At 43.0% G+C, this 17,272-nt stretch overlaps 1 protein-coding gene across 4 annotated transcripts in view; it reads right to left on the reverse strand.

Moving 5' to 3' along the window:
- CLCN3 (chloride voltage-gated channel 3) overlaps nt 1-17,272 on the reverse strand; it is a 215,168-nt gene that overhangs the window by 42,229 nt on the left and 155,667 nt on the right. For all 4 annotated transcript variants that reach the window (XM_030191558.1, XM_030191554.1, XM_030191559.1 and 1 more), the window contains 2 exons: nt 14,753-14,833; nt 1,624-2,169 (listed from right to left, as the gene is read on the reverse strand). In XM_030191558.1, coding sequence (XP_030047418.1) covers nt 1,624-2,169; nt 14,753-14,833 — 627 coding nt within the window. The remainder of the gene's footprint in view (nt 1-1,623; nt 2,170-14,752; nt 14,834-17,272) is intronic.

The raw sequence follows: 17,272 nt of genomic DNA on the forward strand, positions 1-17,272 counted from the left end.
GAAAAAAAGATTTTGTAGCATTTGTCCTGGTTTTTTTTTATAGTATTATTGGAATTATTACCAGTGACTTTGAGATTTTCTGTTTTTGTTATTCTAAGATTGAAACCAGGCATCTACCCCCAAGTACCATAACTCATCTCCAACAGAAAAAACTTGAAACCTTGCCATTTCCAGATACACCTTACTGAATCCATAAACATTTTGACCTATCTATGGATGATCCGAGAAAAGGTAAATTCCACCAACTCCCATTTTCCCAGATCCAATATATGTCAGCTCAGTTGATCTGCCTGGATATTCTATAATTCTATAACATGGGCTACCAAGAGAGCTTGTAGATGATGCTATGCTCATCTGACCACCAGACCTACACCCCGGGCCACTTGACTAAATGCACTGAGGCTGATATTCAAAAGCATTTATCTGGATAGCAGACCAGGAGAAAGACTCTCTTAACTTTATCCACTATGCTATCTGATTAGCAGTCTGCATATCACCACTAGCCAGATAGCACTTCCAGGTCACCACTAATGCTGGATTATCCAGTGCCAGCATCTGGATATGGGTGCTGAATATCCAGTTTCATTTCAACCGGAGCAGCCAGTGTTTTAATTAACCACTGCTGCTGCTGCAGTTAAATACTGGGCCCATGATATATAAATCATTTATTAAGCAACTTGTCTCCTGGGCTAGCTTGCCATTTTCTTACCATGGATTTTCCCCCATTTTGCTCCTCTTGGTGCAGTTGTCTTTGTTTTCACAAAAGTAATTAATAAGGACCTCCTGAAAGCTCCTGGTTTATTTCCTTTTTAGGAATTATATTTCTTTCTAATATTTGTGTCTCTTCTGTTTTAAAGTTGTAATTCCCAGTGATTGCATTGGTTTAATTTGATTGTAAACCACCTTGGACCTTTTGTTGTGATTAAGTGATAAGTTCCATATTGTATTTCTTGTAAATCCATGGTGGAAGTGTAGTGATTGCTGTGCCAGTGAGGACTCAACCCTTGCTGGCTAAACAGTGGAAACAGCTTCCTGTGGCAACCCCTGCAGGCTAAAGAGTGGAAGCAGCGGCACAGACAGTAGCAGGCAATCAAGGGTCTAACACTTGGCCCTCAAGAGGACACACCTGCAGTGGTTAAGGAGATGGTTAGAATAAAGAAGGTAAGAGGAAGCTTGTTAGGAGAGGAAGGGTGGAGATAATGAATTTAAGAGAAATGGACATGAGTACAAGGGAGAGAGGACCAATTGCAAAGGGAGAGAGAGTGAGGGAAAGGTGTTAGGAAAAGACTAGAAAATGGAGATCTTCTGAAGTTGATTAGTCAAGTATGCAAAAATGTACCACCCACCTCCAACTACCATACGTCCATCCACTAACTCATATACTCACCTACAATGATACACCACACATAATGCACAGCAAAAACAGATGCACCCTGCTCACTCACACATCCACCACACCAGGTTATTACAGATGCAATCCCGTAATTACACACACATACATTACCCATCCATCTATGTAGTGAAACGTGCCTATATGAAATGCTTCTAGCATGCACTTGACAACTTGTATCTTGTTTTTTGTTTCTCAAAGCACATACATCAGAAGATACATAATATACCTACCTTGATACCAAAAGTGAAAACCGTCATGATGATTTTAAACACTAAAGCTAAGCAAAGCTTCCACATGGCTGAATAGACTCCATCACCTGCTGGACGATCAGGGATATCATCCACTATTTTGCTGGCATTCATATCATTTCTGTAGTCACAGAGAGAGGATGACTCCAAAGGCCCACAGTCTGTGAAGAGTTCTTTGATCAGCTCACTGGTGTTCAGCCTGGTGTATGGATTTGGAAAGGCAATGACAGCTGTAATAGCTGCAACAGCGATAACCTCCAGGACAGGATACTTGCCAAACCTTGTTGTTTTACGTCGACGACACCAAGCAATATTTGCACGGATAAAAAATGCTCCCCACAGGCCACCAAACACTCCCAAAAGAATAAAGGGTAACAGCTCAAACAAGTACCAAGGGGTATGGTATTCCACATAAAATAGTACCAGGCGGCTATTACCAAAGGGATTGATTGATCTTAGAACGAATGCAGCTACCAAGGCAGCAAAAAAGGACCTCCACAAAGTCTTCAAAGGGAAATAATAGCTCACCTACAAAAAGAGACAAGCAAGAAAGATACAGTCCAGAAATTAGCATCTGTCTGCAAATTACACTGAACAAACTGCTAGTGCTTGTATATGTTACAACTTTGCCTTACCCTTCACTACCAGTTATAATGTTCTAGTACATATTGTGTTGTCATTGTAAGTAGTATACCATAATAATGCCTAGATAGGGACCACTGGTGAAATATTCTAATTCTAATGTTGTATTACCACGTGGTAATACAACATTAGAAGTAGTATACCATGCCATACTTTGTATTGTTGTTCGAATATTTTTACTGCTCTAATTGCCTCCTGCTCATGTTCGATCTATTTTTACTGTACACCACCTTGAGTGAATTCCTTCAAAGAGGTGGTAAATAAATCCTAATAAATAAATAAATAGTGCAGACATCTCAAATGCTGAGACTCGTATTAATTACACAGAACTGAAGTGATTATAAATGTCACTTCTTCAAATGGTGTTTTCTTCATAATCTTTCCAAGCTTGATGAAAAACAATTTTGTAGAAATATCTAAAAATATATATAGAGCACCACTTAAAATAACAGTATCACAAACATTTTAATTGAATGCTGTAATCCAAATAGGAAGGTTTTAAGCTGAGGAAAACACAGGGCAGCTCTATGAGTCAATGAGAATAAAAAATGAAATATCCATTGGGTAGATTAAACACCACCAATGTAATAAGCATTGCCCCCCACTAAAGTAAAAAAGAAAATCCTTCAGTATCTCTGGCTCATACTCTGTATATAGGTTTTATTTAGTTTTTCACATTTAAGGCAAGTCCCTTTATACAAGTGCTACTTTAGCTATCAAAATACATGGTCAAAACTGACATCCTGGCAGCTGCAAAGAATGTCAAAGCTCCTGCAAGAGTTTTATGCCTATTCTGCTATACCTAAAACTGTGCTTAAGAAAATTTATATTTTTCTAGATGTTACTCCTTCACAGCCATATGTTTGAGCTGCATGTGTCTTCCTACAGCGTCAGTATTTGAACAGCTCCTCAAATACTGTATTAATCTTTTAGACTCTGCATATTATTCAGTGATTAAAGACTTGTTTTTTTTAATTAAGCACTGAACACCATATCTATGTTATATATGATATGAGCTAATCCTAAATTTAGAGAACAAGCACATAGTAACTGCGTTCATCAGTGCTACAACCACACAATAACTTGAAGGACCTGGATTCAATTTCCAGTTCATTTCTTCTGTTCCCCATGGGGGAAATGTGTAAAGAAGGCCTCAATCCCAGAAGAAAGCAAAAGCATTGTGTGCAAGTCTTTGGTTTGCACAGCATAGGGAACAAAAACTGCTGCTCTTTCCATTGTGTGCCACAGTGAAGAGGTCGATATCCAATAATCCCCCAGATGCTAAATATCTGCCTGGTCACCGAACCATCAATTTGACCACTTTAGTGGGCTGAATTTACAGCTGAGCACATACTCATGCACAAACTACTGAAAACTCAAGATGTACTGGCATCAACTGAAACACCAACTGCAGATGTGCTTGCACAACATTTTAAACACAAAATAGCAAACACAAGATCCAACCTTGCGAAATCACAAACATCCATCATAGGCTTCTTACAAGAATGCGAAACCGACGACATCCACACCATGGTCCTTCTTCAAATCACCCAAACTAAACACAGTAAAGCCATTATTGCCAAAATGCGCACATTCATTCTGCCTAATAGACAACTGCCCCAACTATATGATGAAAGACCCACTGGACTGGTTCATCAAATGCTTCACAAAACACATCACATACATGTTTTCAAAAGGGCAATTCCCAACAGACAAAGGCAACATCGTACTCACCCCAATCTACAAAAACACAACTAGCAAGATCACCAATATCACAAACTACAGACCAGTGGTCTCAATACTACTATTGACCAAAACAATGGAGGGTCTTGTAGTACTTGTATTCCATTAGTCCCCTCCATCATGTCCTCCGAGTCTGTCGACAAGGCTGTCTCCGCTTACAATGCCACTCTCTCCTCTGCTCTGGACAACCTCGCACCATCCATCTCCCGCCCCACAAGATGTACTATTCCCCAGCCTTGGTTGACCCCTTGCATCTGTTACCTTTGCTCCTGCGCCCGATCTGCTGAACGCCTCTGGAGGAAATCTCGCACCCATTCAGATTTCCTTCATTACAAATTCATGCTATCCTCCTTCCAGTCCTCCCTATTCCTTGCCAAACAGGACTACTACATTGATTTGACCAATTCTCTCAGCTCCAACCCTCGTCGTCTCTTCGCCACCCGTAACTCCCTCCTCAAAGTGCCCTCCGCTCCCACCCCCTCCTCACTCTCTCCTCAATCACTGGCTGACTACTTCCGTGACAAGGTGCAAAAGATCAACCTTGAGTTCACTACCAAGCCACCTCCTCCCCTTCACCCTTCAACCCTCTCCCTCAACCAGCCAACCCTGGCCTCTTTCTCCTCCTTTCCTGATATCACAGAGGAGGAAACCGCCCTCCTGCTTTCCTCCTCAAAATGCACCACTTGTTCCTCTGATCCCATCCCTACCAACTTACTTAACACCATCTCTCATACTGTCACCCCCTCCATCTGTCATATCCTCAACCTCTCTCTCTCCACTGCAACTGTCCCTGACACCTTCAAGCACGCCGTAGTCACACCTCTCCTCAAAAAACCATCACTTGACCCTCCCTGTCCCTCCAACTACTGCTCCATCTCCCTCCTACCCTTCCTCTCCAAAATACTTGAGCGCGCCGTTCACAGCTGCTGCCTTGATTTTCTCTCCTCTCAGGCCATCCTCGATCTGCTTCAATCCGGTTTTCGCCCTCTACACTTGACAGAAACAACACTCTCTAAAGTCTGTAATGACCTGTTCCTTGCCAAATCCAGAGGCCACTACTCCATCCTCATCCTCCTCGATCTATCCGCCGCTTTTGACACTGTCAATCATGATTTACTTCTTACCACACTGTCCTCATTTGGGTTCCAGGGCTCTGTCCTCCCCTGGCTCTCATCCTATCTCTCCCACCGCACTTTCAGAGTACACTGTCATGGATCTTCCTCCACCCCTATCCCGCTGTCTGTTGGAGTTCCCCAGGGATCTGTCCTTGGGCCCCTTCTTTTTTCAATCTATACCTCTTCCCTGGGCTCACTGATCTCATCTCATGGTTTCCGTTATCATCTTTATGCTGATGACACCCAGCTGTAACTCTCCACACCAGACATCACCGCGGAGACCCAGGCCAAGGTATTGGCCTGTTTATCCGACATTGCTGCATGGATGTCCAACCGCCACCTGAAACTGAACATGGCCAAGACTGAGCTTATCGTCTTTCCACCAAAACCCTCTTCTCCTCTTCCTCCGCTCTCGATCTCAGTTGATAACACCCTCATCCTTCCCGTCTCATCCGCCCGCAACCTCGAAGTCATCTTCGACTCCTCCCTCTTCTTCTCTTTGCATATCCAGCAGACAGCCAAGACCTGTCGCTTCTTCCTCTTCAACATCAGCAAAATTTGCCCTTTCATCTCTGAGCACATCACCCGAACTCTCATCCATGCTCTCATTACCTCTCGCCTTGACTACTGCAGCCTACTACTCACTGGTCTCCCACTTAACCATCTATCCCCCCTTCAATCCGTTCAGAACTCTGCTGCACGTCTTATATTCCACCTGAACCAATATACTCATATCACCCCTCTCCTCAGGTCACTTCACTGGCTTCCGATCAGATACCGCATACAGTTCAAGCTTCTCCTTCTCACCTACAAATGCACTCAGTCTGCAGCCCCTCCCTACCTCTCTACCCTCATCTCCCCTTACGTTCCCGCCCGAAACCTCCGCTCACAGGACAAATCCCTCCTCTCAGTACCCTTCTCCACCACCGCCAACTCCAGGCTCCGCCCATTCTGCCTCGCCTCACCCTATGCCTGGAATAAACTTCCTGAGCCCTTACGCCAAGCCCCCTCCCTACCCATCTTCAAATCCTTGCTCAAAGCCCACTTCGTCAATGTTGCTTTCAGCACCTAACCTTTATACCTTTCAGGAAACCTAGACTGCCCCAATTTGACTGCCCCCACTTGACTGACTGTACATTTGTCCTTTAGATTGTAAGCTCTTTGAGCAGGGACTGTCCTTCTATGTTAAATTGTACAGTGCTGCATAACCCTAGTAGCGCTTTAGAAATGTTAAATAGTAGTACTTGACAATTTTCAATCCTTCATAACTCCCAATCAGGTTTCAGACCACAAAACAGCACTGATAACGAAGTTCAGAAGCTTAATAAGCTAAGGACAAAAATATATTACTACTACAATTTGATATGTCAAGTGCGTTTGATCTAGTAGATCACACAACACTAATGGCCCTGCTCAACAACATTGGAATCAGCTGAGCAGTGGCAGCATGGTTCAATGGTTTCCTAAATACTAGATCCTACATTGTAAAGATGTCTAACCAGATATCAGCCTCTTGGATCTCTGAGTGTGGGGTACCACTTCTCCATTATCACCAATACTGTTCAATGTAATGATGGCATTACTTAGCAAAAAGCTGGAATTAATGGGCTTCAACCCATTCATATACACATATGATGTCACCATCTACACACCTTTCAACAACAGTATCTCAGAAATACTGTATAAAGTAAAAAAAGGCCTGGACCTCATGGAAAACTGTGCAACTTCTTCCAAACTCAGAGACAAAACCAAATTCCTGGTTCTATGCAGCCCACACAACCCCAAATCTCACCAAAATTTCACAACCAACCATGCCAAATGAAAACACAACTAAAAATACTGGTAATTATTCTCAATAAACATCTATCACTGGACAGTCAAATATCAGCAGTAACATCAAAATGCTTCAGAACACTATGGAAACTGAGGATAAGAGACTATTTTCCTAGACAATCATTCCGGATGATACTATCAACATTACTATCACAACTAGACTACTGTAATGCAGCATACGTCTGGTGCAAGGAAAATTGCAAACCATTCAAAACACTGCAGCAAGAGTGATATTCAAGAAGTTGAAATACAAAAGAGCTGCCCCACTGTTTGAAATACTATACTGGCTTCCAATCAAGGCACAACTACTCTTCAAAGCTAGCACCCTCATTTCAAGATACTATTTGGAATGGCACCTGAATATATGCTAGACATGATAGAACTATCCTCAATAAATAAAAGCCCAGAAACCAGAGGTTACCTACTTCTTCATCTACCCAACTGCAGAAACATAACCTACAAAACCATCTACACAGCAGGATTTTGCTACCTTGGTTCCAAATGGTGGAACGCAATACCAAAAGCCACAAGAAGCATCACTATCTATCTTCAGTTCAGCAAAGAACTGAAAACCTACCTCTTCAAAAAATTCTATAGCTAATTACACAAGCTATCGATGTCCTCTCCACATCCTAACTGTAAAATACTATTGTCATTTCACCAAAATATACATTGTAAGCCACATTGAACCCAAACTTGATTTTGGATAACAGGGGGATACAAAAATGCATAACAAATTCAGTTCTCCATGAAGGTACGTGGCCTGAAGCATGGCTCCCAAAGTAAGTGCCAGGCTCCACATCTTGATGGCACTTCAACACAGCTGCATACCTCCTGACCTGCTCTGCTTGTTGATGTAGAACATAGTGACTTAGGTGTCAGTCCATATTAGGATGGTTAGGTGGTATATCCTGTTCTAAATGGTCTGTAGAGCCAGATGTACTACTCAAAGCTCCAGCTGATGTGTAAAGAGCCTGGACTTTGCATCAGATTTTGTATGGTATTGCCCCTAACTATATGTTACACCTTGTTACTTTGCCTTCTCGCAATTCAATCTTTGGTGCAAGAGACTACCTGCGTCTTCATTTTCCTACTTGTAAGGTTATCAATAGAAATCAAACAAAATAAAACTTGGAAAAGAAAATAAGATACCACCTTTTTTATTGGATTAGCTTTCGAAGGTTGCCCTTCTTCGTCAGATCGGAAATAAGCAAATGTGGTAGCAGATAGTATATATAAGAGAAACATCAAAGCATTACTTTGACAGTCTGACAGAGTGGGAGGGTGGAGGTATGCATGGAGACATCAAAGCATTTCACTGATATTTTAACAGGATGGGTGTTGGTAGGTGAGAGGAGGGTAATAAACAGAGAAGTAAACAGAGAAATACAACTTTATGGTTTATAATGGGTTAGAAAACCCAGATCCTTATTAAGTCCTATCTGTTGGGTGTTAAAATATTCAATCATTCTTATTTCAAAGGTCTTACGTTCCTGTATTGTTTTAAAATTACTTTTCAGTATTCTTACTGTGAAATCACTGGTGCAGTGTTCTGGTCTTGTAAAGTGTTGGCCCACAGAGGTGGGGGCTTGACTGGCACCGGCTATTTTCATGTGATGTCTGTGCAGATTGAATCTTGTCTTAAGCATCTGGCCTGTTTCTCCAATATAGCATCCTTCGTTACATTTTTTACACTGAATGATATATACCACATTGGAAGATGAGCATGTAAAATAGTCCTTTATGTTGAATATTTTTCCCTTGTGAATGACTGTGGGGTCTTGTGAAATGTTTTGGCATAGCTTGCAGCTGGATGTGTTACAGGGAAACATGCCCTTTTCTTTTTCAGTCTGTGTTGGGAGTTTACTTCTGATCAGCTTGTGTTTTAAGTTTGGTGGCTGTCGGAAGGCCAGCACTGGTGGGGATGGGAATATCTCTTTCAGTAATTCATCCTCCTGGAGTAAGGGCTGTAGGTCTCTTATGATTTTCCTCAGTTTCTCCAGCTCTGGGTTGTATGTCACTACAAGGGGAATTCTGTCTGTGGCTTTTTTTTTCTTTGTACTGTAGCAGATTTTCCCTGGGTGTTTTGAGGGAGGAGGCAATATTCTTGGAGATTATTTTGGGGTTGTAGCCTGTTTGAAGGATGCAGTCAGGGTTTCAAGGTGTCTGTCCCTATCCTCTTGGTCCGAGCAGATATGGTGGTATCTTGTGGCTTGGCTGTAAATAATGGATCTTTTTGTATGTGAAGGGTGGAAGCTGGAGTTGAGGAGGTAGCTGCATCTGTCTGTGGGTTTCTTGTATATTGATGTTTGTATACAGCCATCACTGATTGAGACTGTGGTGTCCAAAAAATTGACTTTTTCTGGGGAGTAGTCAATTTTGATTCTGATTGTAGGATGGTATGTATTGAAGGAATAGTAAAATTGTTTCAGAGTTTCTTCCCCCCCCCCCGTCCAAATCATAAAAATGTCATCGATGTACTGGTAGTATTTTAGAGGTTTGGTCTGGTATGTATTCAGAAATGTCTCTTCCAGCTCAGCCATAAAAAGGTTGGCATATTGGGGTGCTGTCCTGGTGCCCATTGCAGTGCCCATTATTTGTAGATAGATAGATATTGTTAAAGCGGAAGTAGTTGTGAGTTAAAAAAATTTGATTAATTTTGTAATTGTTTCTGGTGAGTATTGATGGTCCAGTGTGGATTTTTGTAAGAAAGTAGTTTATAAATCTATATATTCAGCTTCTTTTTCATACCGAAGTACTAAATGGTGGAATTCCTTGCTGAAAAATATTTGTTACATTTCTATCCCACATTTTCCCACCTATTTGCAGGCTCAATGTGGCTTACATAGTACCGGAGAGGCGTTTGCAGACTCTGGTGTAAACAAATACAGATTGATGTGGTAAGAATAAAGTTCATGTGGTACAGCCACATAAGGGATGTGTTATGTCCATTACGTATTTTAGTTTTGTATAAGATAATATAAGATCCCAACACGATTATTTGGTTTTTCATAAGTTTTTGAAATCTTTCCTTTTCAAAAAAATTCTGTCAGTTGCTCCTGGTGCCTAATTTCCTCCTTCTACTACTACTTAACATTTCTAAAGTGCTACCAGGGTCAGGCAGCGCTGTACAATCTAACAAGGAAGGACAGTCCCTGCTCAAATGAGCTTACAATCTAAAGGACAAAGTATGCAGTCAATCAAATTGGGGCAGTCTAGGATTCCTGAATAGAGGTAAATGGTTATGTTTGATCCATTATGCTTTATTACTGAATTCTTTATATATTTACGATTCTCTTCTTATTGGTGTGTGGATTTATGTATTTTGTTTCATATATTGTAATGACTTCCCTTTAGCTTCTTAGCCACATTAAACTCAAAATTGCATGGGAAAATGTGGGGTATAAGTGTCATAAATAAATAAATCTCTAAAATGTGAGCTCCCCATCACATCAAGGAAGCATATATGGTTAAGGTGATGGTGCAAAGTGGCCTGTGAAAAGGGCAGCCATTGGAGAAAATTAAATCATTCTGCCACAAGCTGAGAGAATTTCTGCCCAGCTGTGTGAGAGGAATTCTGGTGGGGAGGTGTTGGGATGCTGACCTCATTCAAGAATAAGGGGCCAGTGAAGTGGTTGCACGTGGAGTCTTGCAAATAAAACAAATTTGAACCGTTAATAACATGTGCCCTGGGCAGCTGGAGAGGTGGGTCTCTGCAGATGTAAGCAAAACTCTTGGATGGTTTGCTTTCTGTCTTTGATAAGGTATAGCTTAATGGCACTTAAGTAGCAGATCCCTTGGCATGGCAACAAAGTAAATTTGGAGTCACTGATGAGAAATACAAGGTTTTGAAGATTGGCAAAGGTGGCCTGAATGGTACTGAGGGTGGCATGTACTGTCTCCCTCAATACCAATCAATTGTCTAGGATAGGGGGAAAACAAAGTGGTTTCTCCTGTGAAGATGGGTGGCTACTACTGCCATGCACTTGGTGAATACTCAGGGAGCAGAGGAGAGTCTGAAACTGGGGATCTTGTATATAAGTGATTGTTGAGAATGTGAACTGCAAGAACTGCCAGCGATGTAGATGGATGGGCATGTGCATATAGGAATCACTGAGATATAGAGAGGCTAACAAATCATTAGCATTGAGTTATGGGGCAACTGTGAGTTCATTTTGAACTTCTCCTTCCAGACAAACTTATTGAGCTCTAATAGGTCAGAATGGGTCCAAGCCCCCACCCCACCCCAAGTAAAAGCCCAAACCCCACTAAGCATGAGGCACCAGCTCCATTAAATGTGCCTTCATGACAGAGTTCACCTTCTGAAGTCAGGATAGCAAGGTAATGAAAGGGGGTGCTGGTGGGCTTTTTGGGAGGTTGGGGGGGGGGGAGGGAGGGAGAGAGCTTAGAGAAGTTTATTCTGTATCCTTGGCTGATAAGTTTGAGGACCCACTTGTCCATGGCAATGGATTGTCATGCCTCACTGAAAAAAACATGAATCTGCTCCTTACAGGTGGATTGTCAAAAACTCTGGGAGGGGTTTGCTGAAACCGATAATGTGGTTGCCCATTTGTGCTCTAGTGGTTTTTGCTGTTGTTGGGCAAGACTTGCTTAAGGCTAGAACCATTTATAAGAATAGTGAGCCTGAGAATATGGCTCTCTCTTACTTCTTCAGAACAGTGCAAAAGAAATTTTCTCCAAGACAGGGAGCATTAGCAAGATGGTCATGGAGATCTCTTCCCTGGTCTCCAAGGTCTAAAGCTATATACTTCTGCGTGCCCCAACAGTAATTGTCGAGGTGCGTGAGGCAGCATAAGTATCGTAGGTTATATAGATGAGGCTGAAACCACAATCTTGCATGTCCAGAGTCAAGATATTGCTCTTGCCACGTATCTGGAGAATATGCAATATCCATTAATTTTTGGATCAAACAGTGATGGTAGTGGAGGAATTGGAGCCGATGGGCTGCAATCCTGAGGTTAAGCACTGCCTCCTGATATATTTTACAAGCTATATCTAACATTTTCTGTTCCTTCACAGGTTGAACGTTTGCCTACATTCCGGTACCACTAACCTTCTTCAAAGCAGTTTCCTACATTGCAGATTGGTGAGGAATCTGTTAATGTATGTGACCTGGAGTAGGGTGAAACTTGTATTTAAGATCTAGACCACCATTTCTCAACCGGTGTGCAGTGGGACTCCCCTCCTGGTCACAGGCATCACTACGGTGTGGCAAGTGCCAGCCCCAAAAATTGCCTTGCCACCCCAAACAGAATCAGCACACTCCCCCCCCCCAGGTCTGGATTTACCTCACTATCTTCTTCCTCCCACCCCTTGGGTCTCTCTCCTCTCTGCCACAATTGTACAAACTTTGCGGCTGCCAACAGCCATTAGAACAGGCCTTCCTAAGGCCAGCCCTAGAATCCTTCCTTCTAAAACAACTTCCCTTTACCGCATGAGAGGGACGTGGCAAGAGGGGTACGGGTGGGGATGGAGATCACTTGCATGGATGGGCAGGTATGGGTTAGATTCCAGTGGTGTGCCTTGACAATTTTTGCCCCTTGTAAATGTGCCGTAAGATGAAAAAAGGTTGAAAATCATTGATGTAGATATATGGAAGTAGGTTGAGTAGTAAGTGGCATTTGTCAAATCTTAAGCTGAAGATCATGGAGGACTGATGGTTTGGCAGGCCAAGAACTTCTTTAGGAGCACTGAGAGACATAGTTCTGAAGTCTTGTTTATGCTGTGTGATGAGAGCAGTCTGGGGGGGGGGGGGGGGCAGAACTTTAATAATCTTTTGAAGAAAATCTGGATAGGAGTTATTGTCCTCTTCAATGCCTGGGGGGATCCTGAGGCACTTCTAAGGGGTCAGAGATGGCAGCTCTTCAGAGATTGAAGGAGCTTCAAAAATCCCAAATGGCCTTCCTAGTGATAAGCCATTGCCTTGGCCTTCTGAAAAACCATCTTCTTCTTGTCCCAGGAGTAGTTCACAGGACTCGAGTTGGAAGGCGAAGAACCCTAAGACAAAGCTGAAGCAGCTTGTGGCACGAGTGTGATTTGAAGTTTCTAAGGTAGCACAGGAGAAGTCTGAGAAGACTTCTGAAGGAGGGGAGTGCTATCTAGGATGAATTTCTGCAGAAGCTATAGCACAGAAGAGAAGGGTGGTCGGGGTAGCTGGTGAAGCTGAGCAAATATCTAGGGCAGCGATTCCCAAACCTGGTCCTGGAGGCACTCCAGCCAGTCATATTTTCAGGATATCCCCAATAAAATATTCATAAGAGAGATTTGCATGTACTGCCTCCATTGCATGCAAATCTCTCTCATGAATATTCATTGTGGATAGCCTGAAAATCTGACTGGCTGGGGTGTCTCCACGACCAGCTTTGGAAACCACTGAACCAGGTGAACAGTAGGCATGGTGCAGTCAGCCAGAGTGTCCAGGGGCACACTGTATATTTTAGGGGGTGAGGTTAGAGAAAACTCCTTTAGGACCAGTCTCTTTTGGCAATTATTGTTGCTATACTGGCTGCAGGGCCCCTTTAAGAGGGCACAGTTGCTGTTTGCTCATTGGGTGCAGTGCCCATTTAAAGGAAATGGACTTATGTTTGCCCTTACCTAAAGAGTTTGGATCTATAAAGGGAAAGGGGGAAGGCATATACTGCCTTTGTGGTTTTTTGGCAGTTTACATAGTATACACAGGTACTTATTTGTACCTGGGGCAATGGAGGGTTACGTGACTTGCCCAGAGTCACAAGGAGCTGCAGTGGGAATCAAACCCAGTTCCCCAGGATCAAAGTCTGCTGCACTAACCACTAGGCTACTCTTCCACTCAGGTGCTCAGACTTGTCTTTTTTTAATTTGTTTTTTGTGTCCCACAGTCCAAGGATTTGGACTGCAGGAATGGGAGCAGAGTCAGAGTAGTAGGTTTAACTTCTCCCATGCGCTTCTGCTGCAAGAGAGCCCCATGCTCTGTAGTCCCTCACATAGCATAGAGAGAGAGAGAGAGAGAGAGAGAGAGAGAGAGAGAGAGAGAGAGAGAGAAGGCGGCCTGGGTGTTGTCAGTGTGAAGGAGCATCAGTGTTCATCCATGCCAAGAGCTGGTATGGAGGCAGCATCCAGTCTGCCAGCATGCAGCGAGGCTACCTCCATGATTTGATTTCTGGTGGGTGACGGTTTTGATTGGGAAAGGGAGCTAGTCCTGCCACTATATCAGTCCCAGGAGTGTCCTCTGGGAAGAGATGCTATGCTCCATTCACATTTTTGTGTTATTTTTTATAATTTTAAGCCGCAAAAGGATGATGTCACCCAGTCATGTAAGCTGCAATACCTCTGCTTGTTGATGGAGACAGAAAGACAAAAAAAAGAAGTCAAGAGCATACTATGGCACATGGTGGAGGAGTAGCTTAGTGGTTAGTGCAGTAGCCCGAGATCCTGGGGGAACTGGGTTCAATTCCCACTGGAGCTCCTTCTGACTCTGGGCAAGTCACTTAATCATTGCTCCAAACAAAACAAGCACCTGTATATAATATGTAAACCGCTTTGATTATAACCACAGAGAAGCAGTATATCAAGTCCCATCCCCTTTCCCTCTTCCCTTTGTGGATGATACTTTTTCCCTCTTTGTATCTTTGTAGATGATACCCTTTCCCTCTTACCTTTACAAAGATACAGATGGTTAGTCTTAAATATACTAGATGCTCTGCGCATCAAGAGGTATAAAAATTCCACCATGAATGTGAAGTCTATAAAAGTCACACATATGTTACATGAATACATACCTCTTCCAAACTAAACAGAACACCACCTATTGGAGCTCCAAAAGCAACAGATACTCCTGCTGCTGAAGCTGCTGATAGTACCTAGAAAGGAAAAGTGAAATTAGAAGCTGGACTCTGAAACATGCCAATTTCCAACAGCCAACAATTAACATCATAATCATCACCTTATTTCACTCTCTCTTTACTAAACTTTAGTGCAAAATAACAGGACTATATAATAAGTTTTGCAGCACATAACATGGTGTGGTTTAATATTAAGACACAAGAGGAGAAGGTTTATTCGAGACTGAAGGTCCTAGATTTCAAAAGAACTAACTTTGCTGAGAATTAGTTGGATGGGAACAGCTAAAGGAAGCAGAACATCAATGGGCAAAACTGAAAGGAGCTCTCCTAAAGGCGACAAATTTCTATGTTAGAAAATTGAGGAAAAGAAGGCAGCTCTGGTTCTTAAACATAGTAGCTGAAAAGGTAAAGGAAAAAAGGTTAGCCTTTATACATTATAAGATAACTCGGAAAGAGGAAGACAGACAAAAATACCTGGAAAAGCTGTCAGGAAAGCAAAGAGGCAAACGGAGGAAATGATAGCCAATATGGTAAAATTGGGGGGACAAGACATTTTTTAGATACGCAAGTGACAGGAGGAAGAACTGCCATAATAGCATTGTGAGGCTCAAGGCTGAGGGGGAGGAATATGTAGAAGCTGATAAGGGTAAAGCTGAACTGCTAAACAAATATTTCTGTTCAGTGTTCTGAGAAGTTCTGAGAGAAGAGGACATTTCTCTGGTAAGTGAACACTATTTTGCTTTGTGCTTTGGGAACTTAAAGATTGGGGTTTAAAGGAGGAATTGTTAGTGACAGGCAAAATAAAAATATAAAAAAGCAAATTTTATCAACTAATCTCCATAGTCTTTCCCCCTTAGCTTTAAAAACTTGTACCACAGCATTAACAGATACACTCTAGCAGGCACTGCAGGATCTAGTAATACATCAAACCTTTCTTTTCATTACAGACAAAATCATTTTATCAGAGGGAGATCAAACATCTGAATAAGTGATGTCTGAAGGTATGCACTATGTGGTTCCAGAGGCCACCTGGGATGGAAGAAATGTCTAGCACAGGCCTTGAGGCTGCCTAGCTGGTAGCAGGACTGGCATCCTGGACTGATGGGAACAAAGGTCAAGGCAGCCCTGAAAACTGCAACCAACTGGCCTCACAAAGGCTGAGAAAGCCTGCTGGAGTGAGTGGGAGAGTGGGGAGGCTTGTGCAGATACTGGTACAACATTTACAGCAACTGCAGCTCTCACCCTTGACCCCAACAACATTGGTGCCCCATATTCTCTGTCTCACTGGTGGCACTAGACCAGGGCTCAACAAACGTCCGATGCACCTGTGTGCTCACACACACACACATATAACATCTCTCTCCTACCTCTCCCACCCATGCAGGCCCAGCCCAAAAACAAGAAGAAGAAAAGGAGAACAGCTGTGTGTAAGGCAACAACCTCCTCTTCTGCCTCCCAGTGCTGAAAGTAAAACTTGTACTGTGTGGTTCAAATTTTACTTTCAGCAATGTGCGGCAGAAAAGGTTGCTGCCTGACACACAGCTGTTCTCCTTTCCTTCTGAATGTCTCTATAGTGAGCCAGGGAGGAGGGACAGTGCTTGGTGTCATATGCTGGGGGAGGAGGGAGTGAAAGCAGGGTGCTTCCGTTGCTAGGGGTGGGAGGGAGTAAGCACAGGGTCCTTGTGTTGCTGAGGGAGGGGGTAGATGAGTTCAGAGAAGCTTCTCCAGATTCTTTTTTTGGGGGGAGGGGGAGGAGGTATTGTGAGGCTACTGCCTGTGGGGGAGAGAGATCTAGAAAGGCTGCTGCTGAGGGCAGGGATATGACACCAATGTTGCTGCTGGGGTGGCTGGGTAAGTGATGAGATGCTTTAGGTTGAAGATGATGGGTAGACAAGAAATGGGGAAGGTTTAAAACCTGCAACTGCTGGGGGCAGGTATGCAAAGGAGAAAGGTTATGGCTGCAGTTTCTGGGGATAGGTGGGTGGGTGGGTGCACTGCCCTGACAGTCTACCCTTAGCAGCTGCAGCTTTAGACTCTCTTCCATTGCCTCAGCAACTACAGCCTAAAGTCTCACTCTATTGCCAGATAGGTTGTAGGTGGGTGGCAACAGGTAGCAACATAGCTTCCTATCTACTCATTCACTGCCACTGTAATATATAGCTTGTATATCAGAAAAAGCAAATATGAATGTGTGATTTACAATGTGCCTAAATAATTCCTGTTGTTCTGAGTCTGGCTCCTAGATCCTAAAAAAGTGTGTCGAGGCCTGCACTAGACAGCAGGGGGAGTGGGTAGTGGTGAGCGCAAGAGATGCCACAAGTGATTCCGAACATCACCTTATCTGAAAATGTAGTAAGTCTTGACACTTCTACAATCATTCTTTAAAGCAGGCTTATCTAATTTCAGTCCTCAAGGGCAGCAAGAAGATCAGGTTTTCAGGATATCCCTAATGAATAC

The sequence above is a fragment of the Microcaecilia unicolor genome, chromosome 2, assembly GCF_901765095.1.
Source record: "Microcaecilia unicolor chromosome 2, aMicUni1.1, whole genome shotgun sequence".
In the NCBI taxonomy this organism is placed as follows: domain Eukaryota; kingdom Metazoa; phylum Chordata; class Amphibia; order Gymnophiona; family Siphonopidae; genus Microcaecilia; species Microcaecilia unicolor.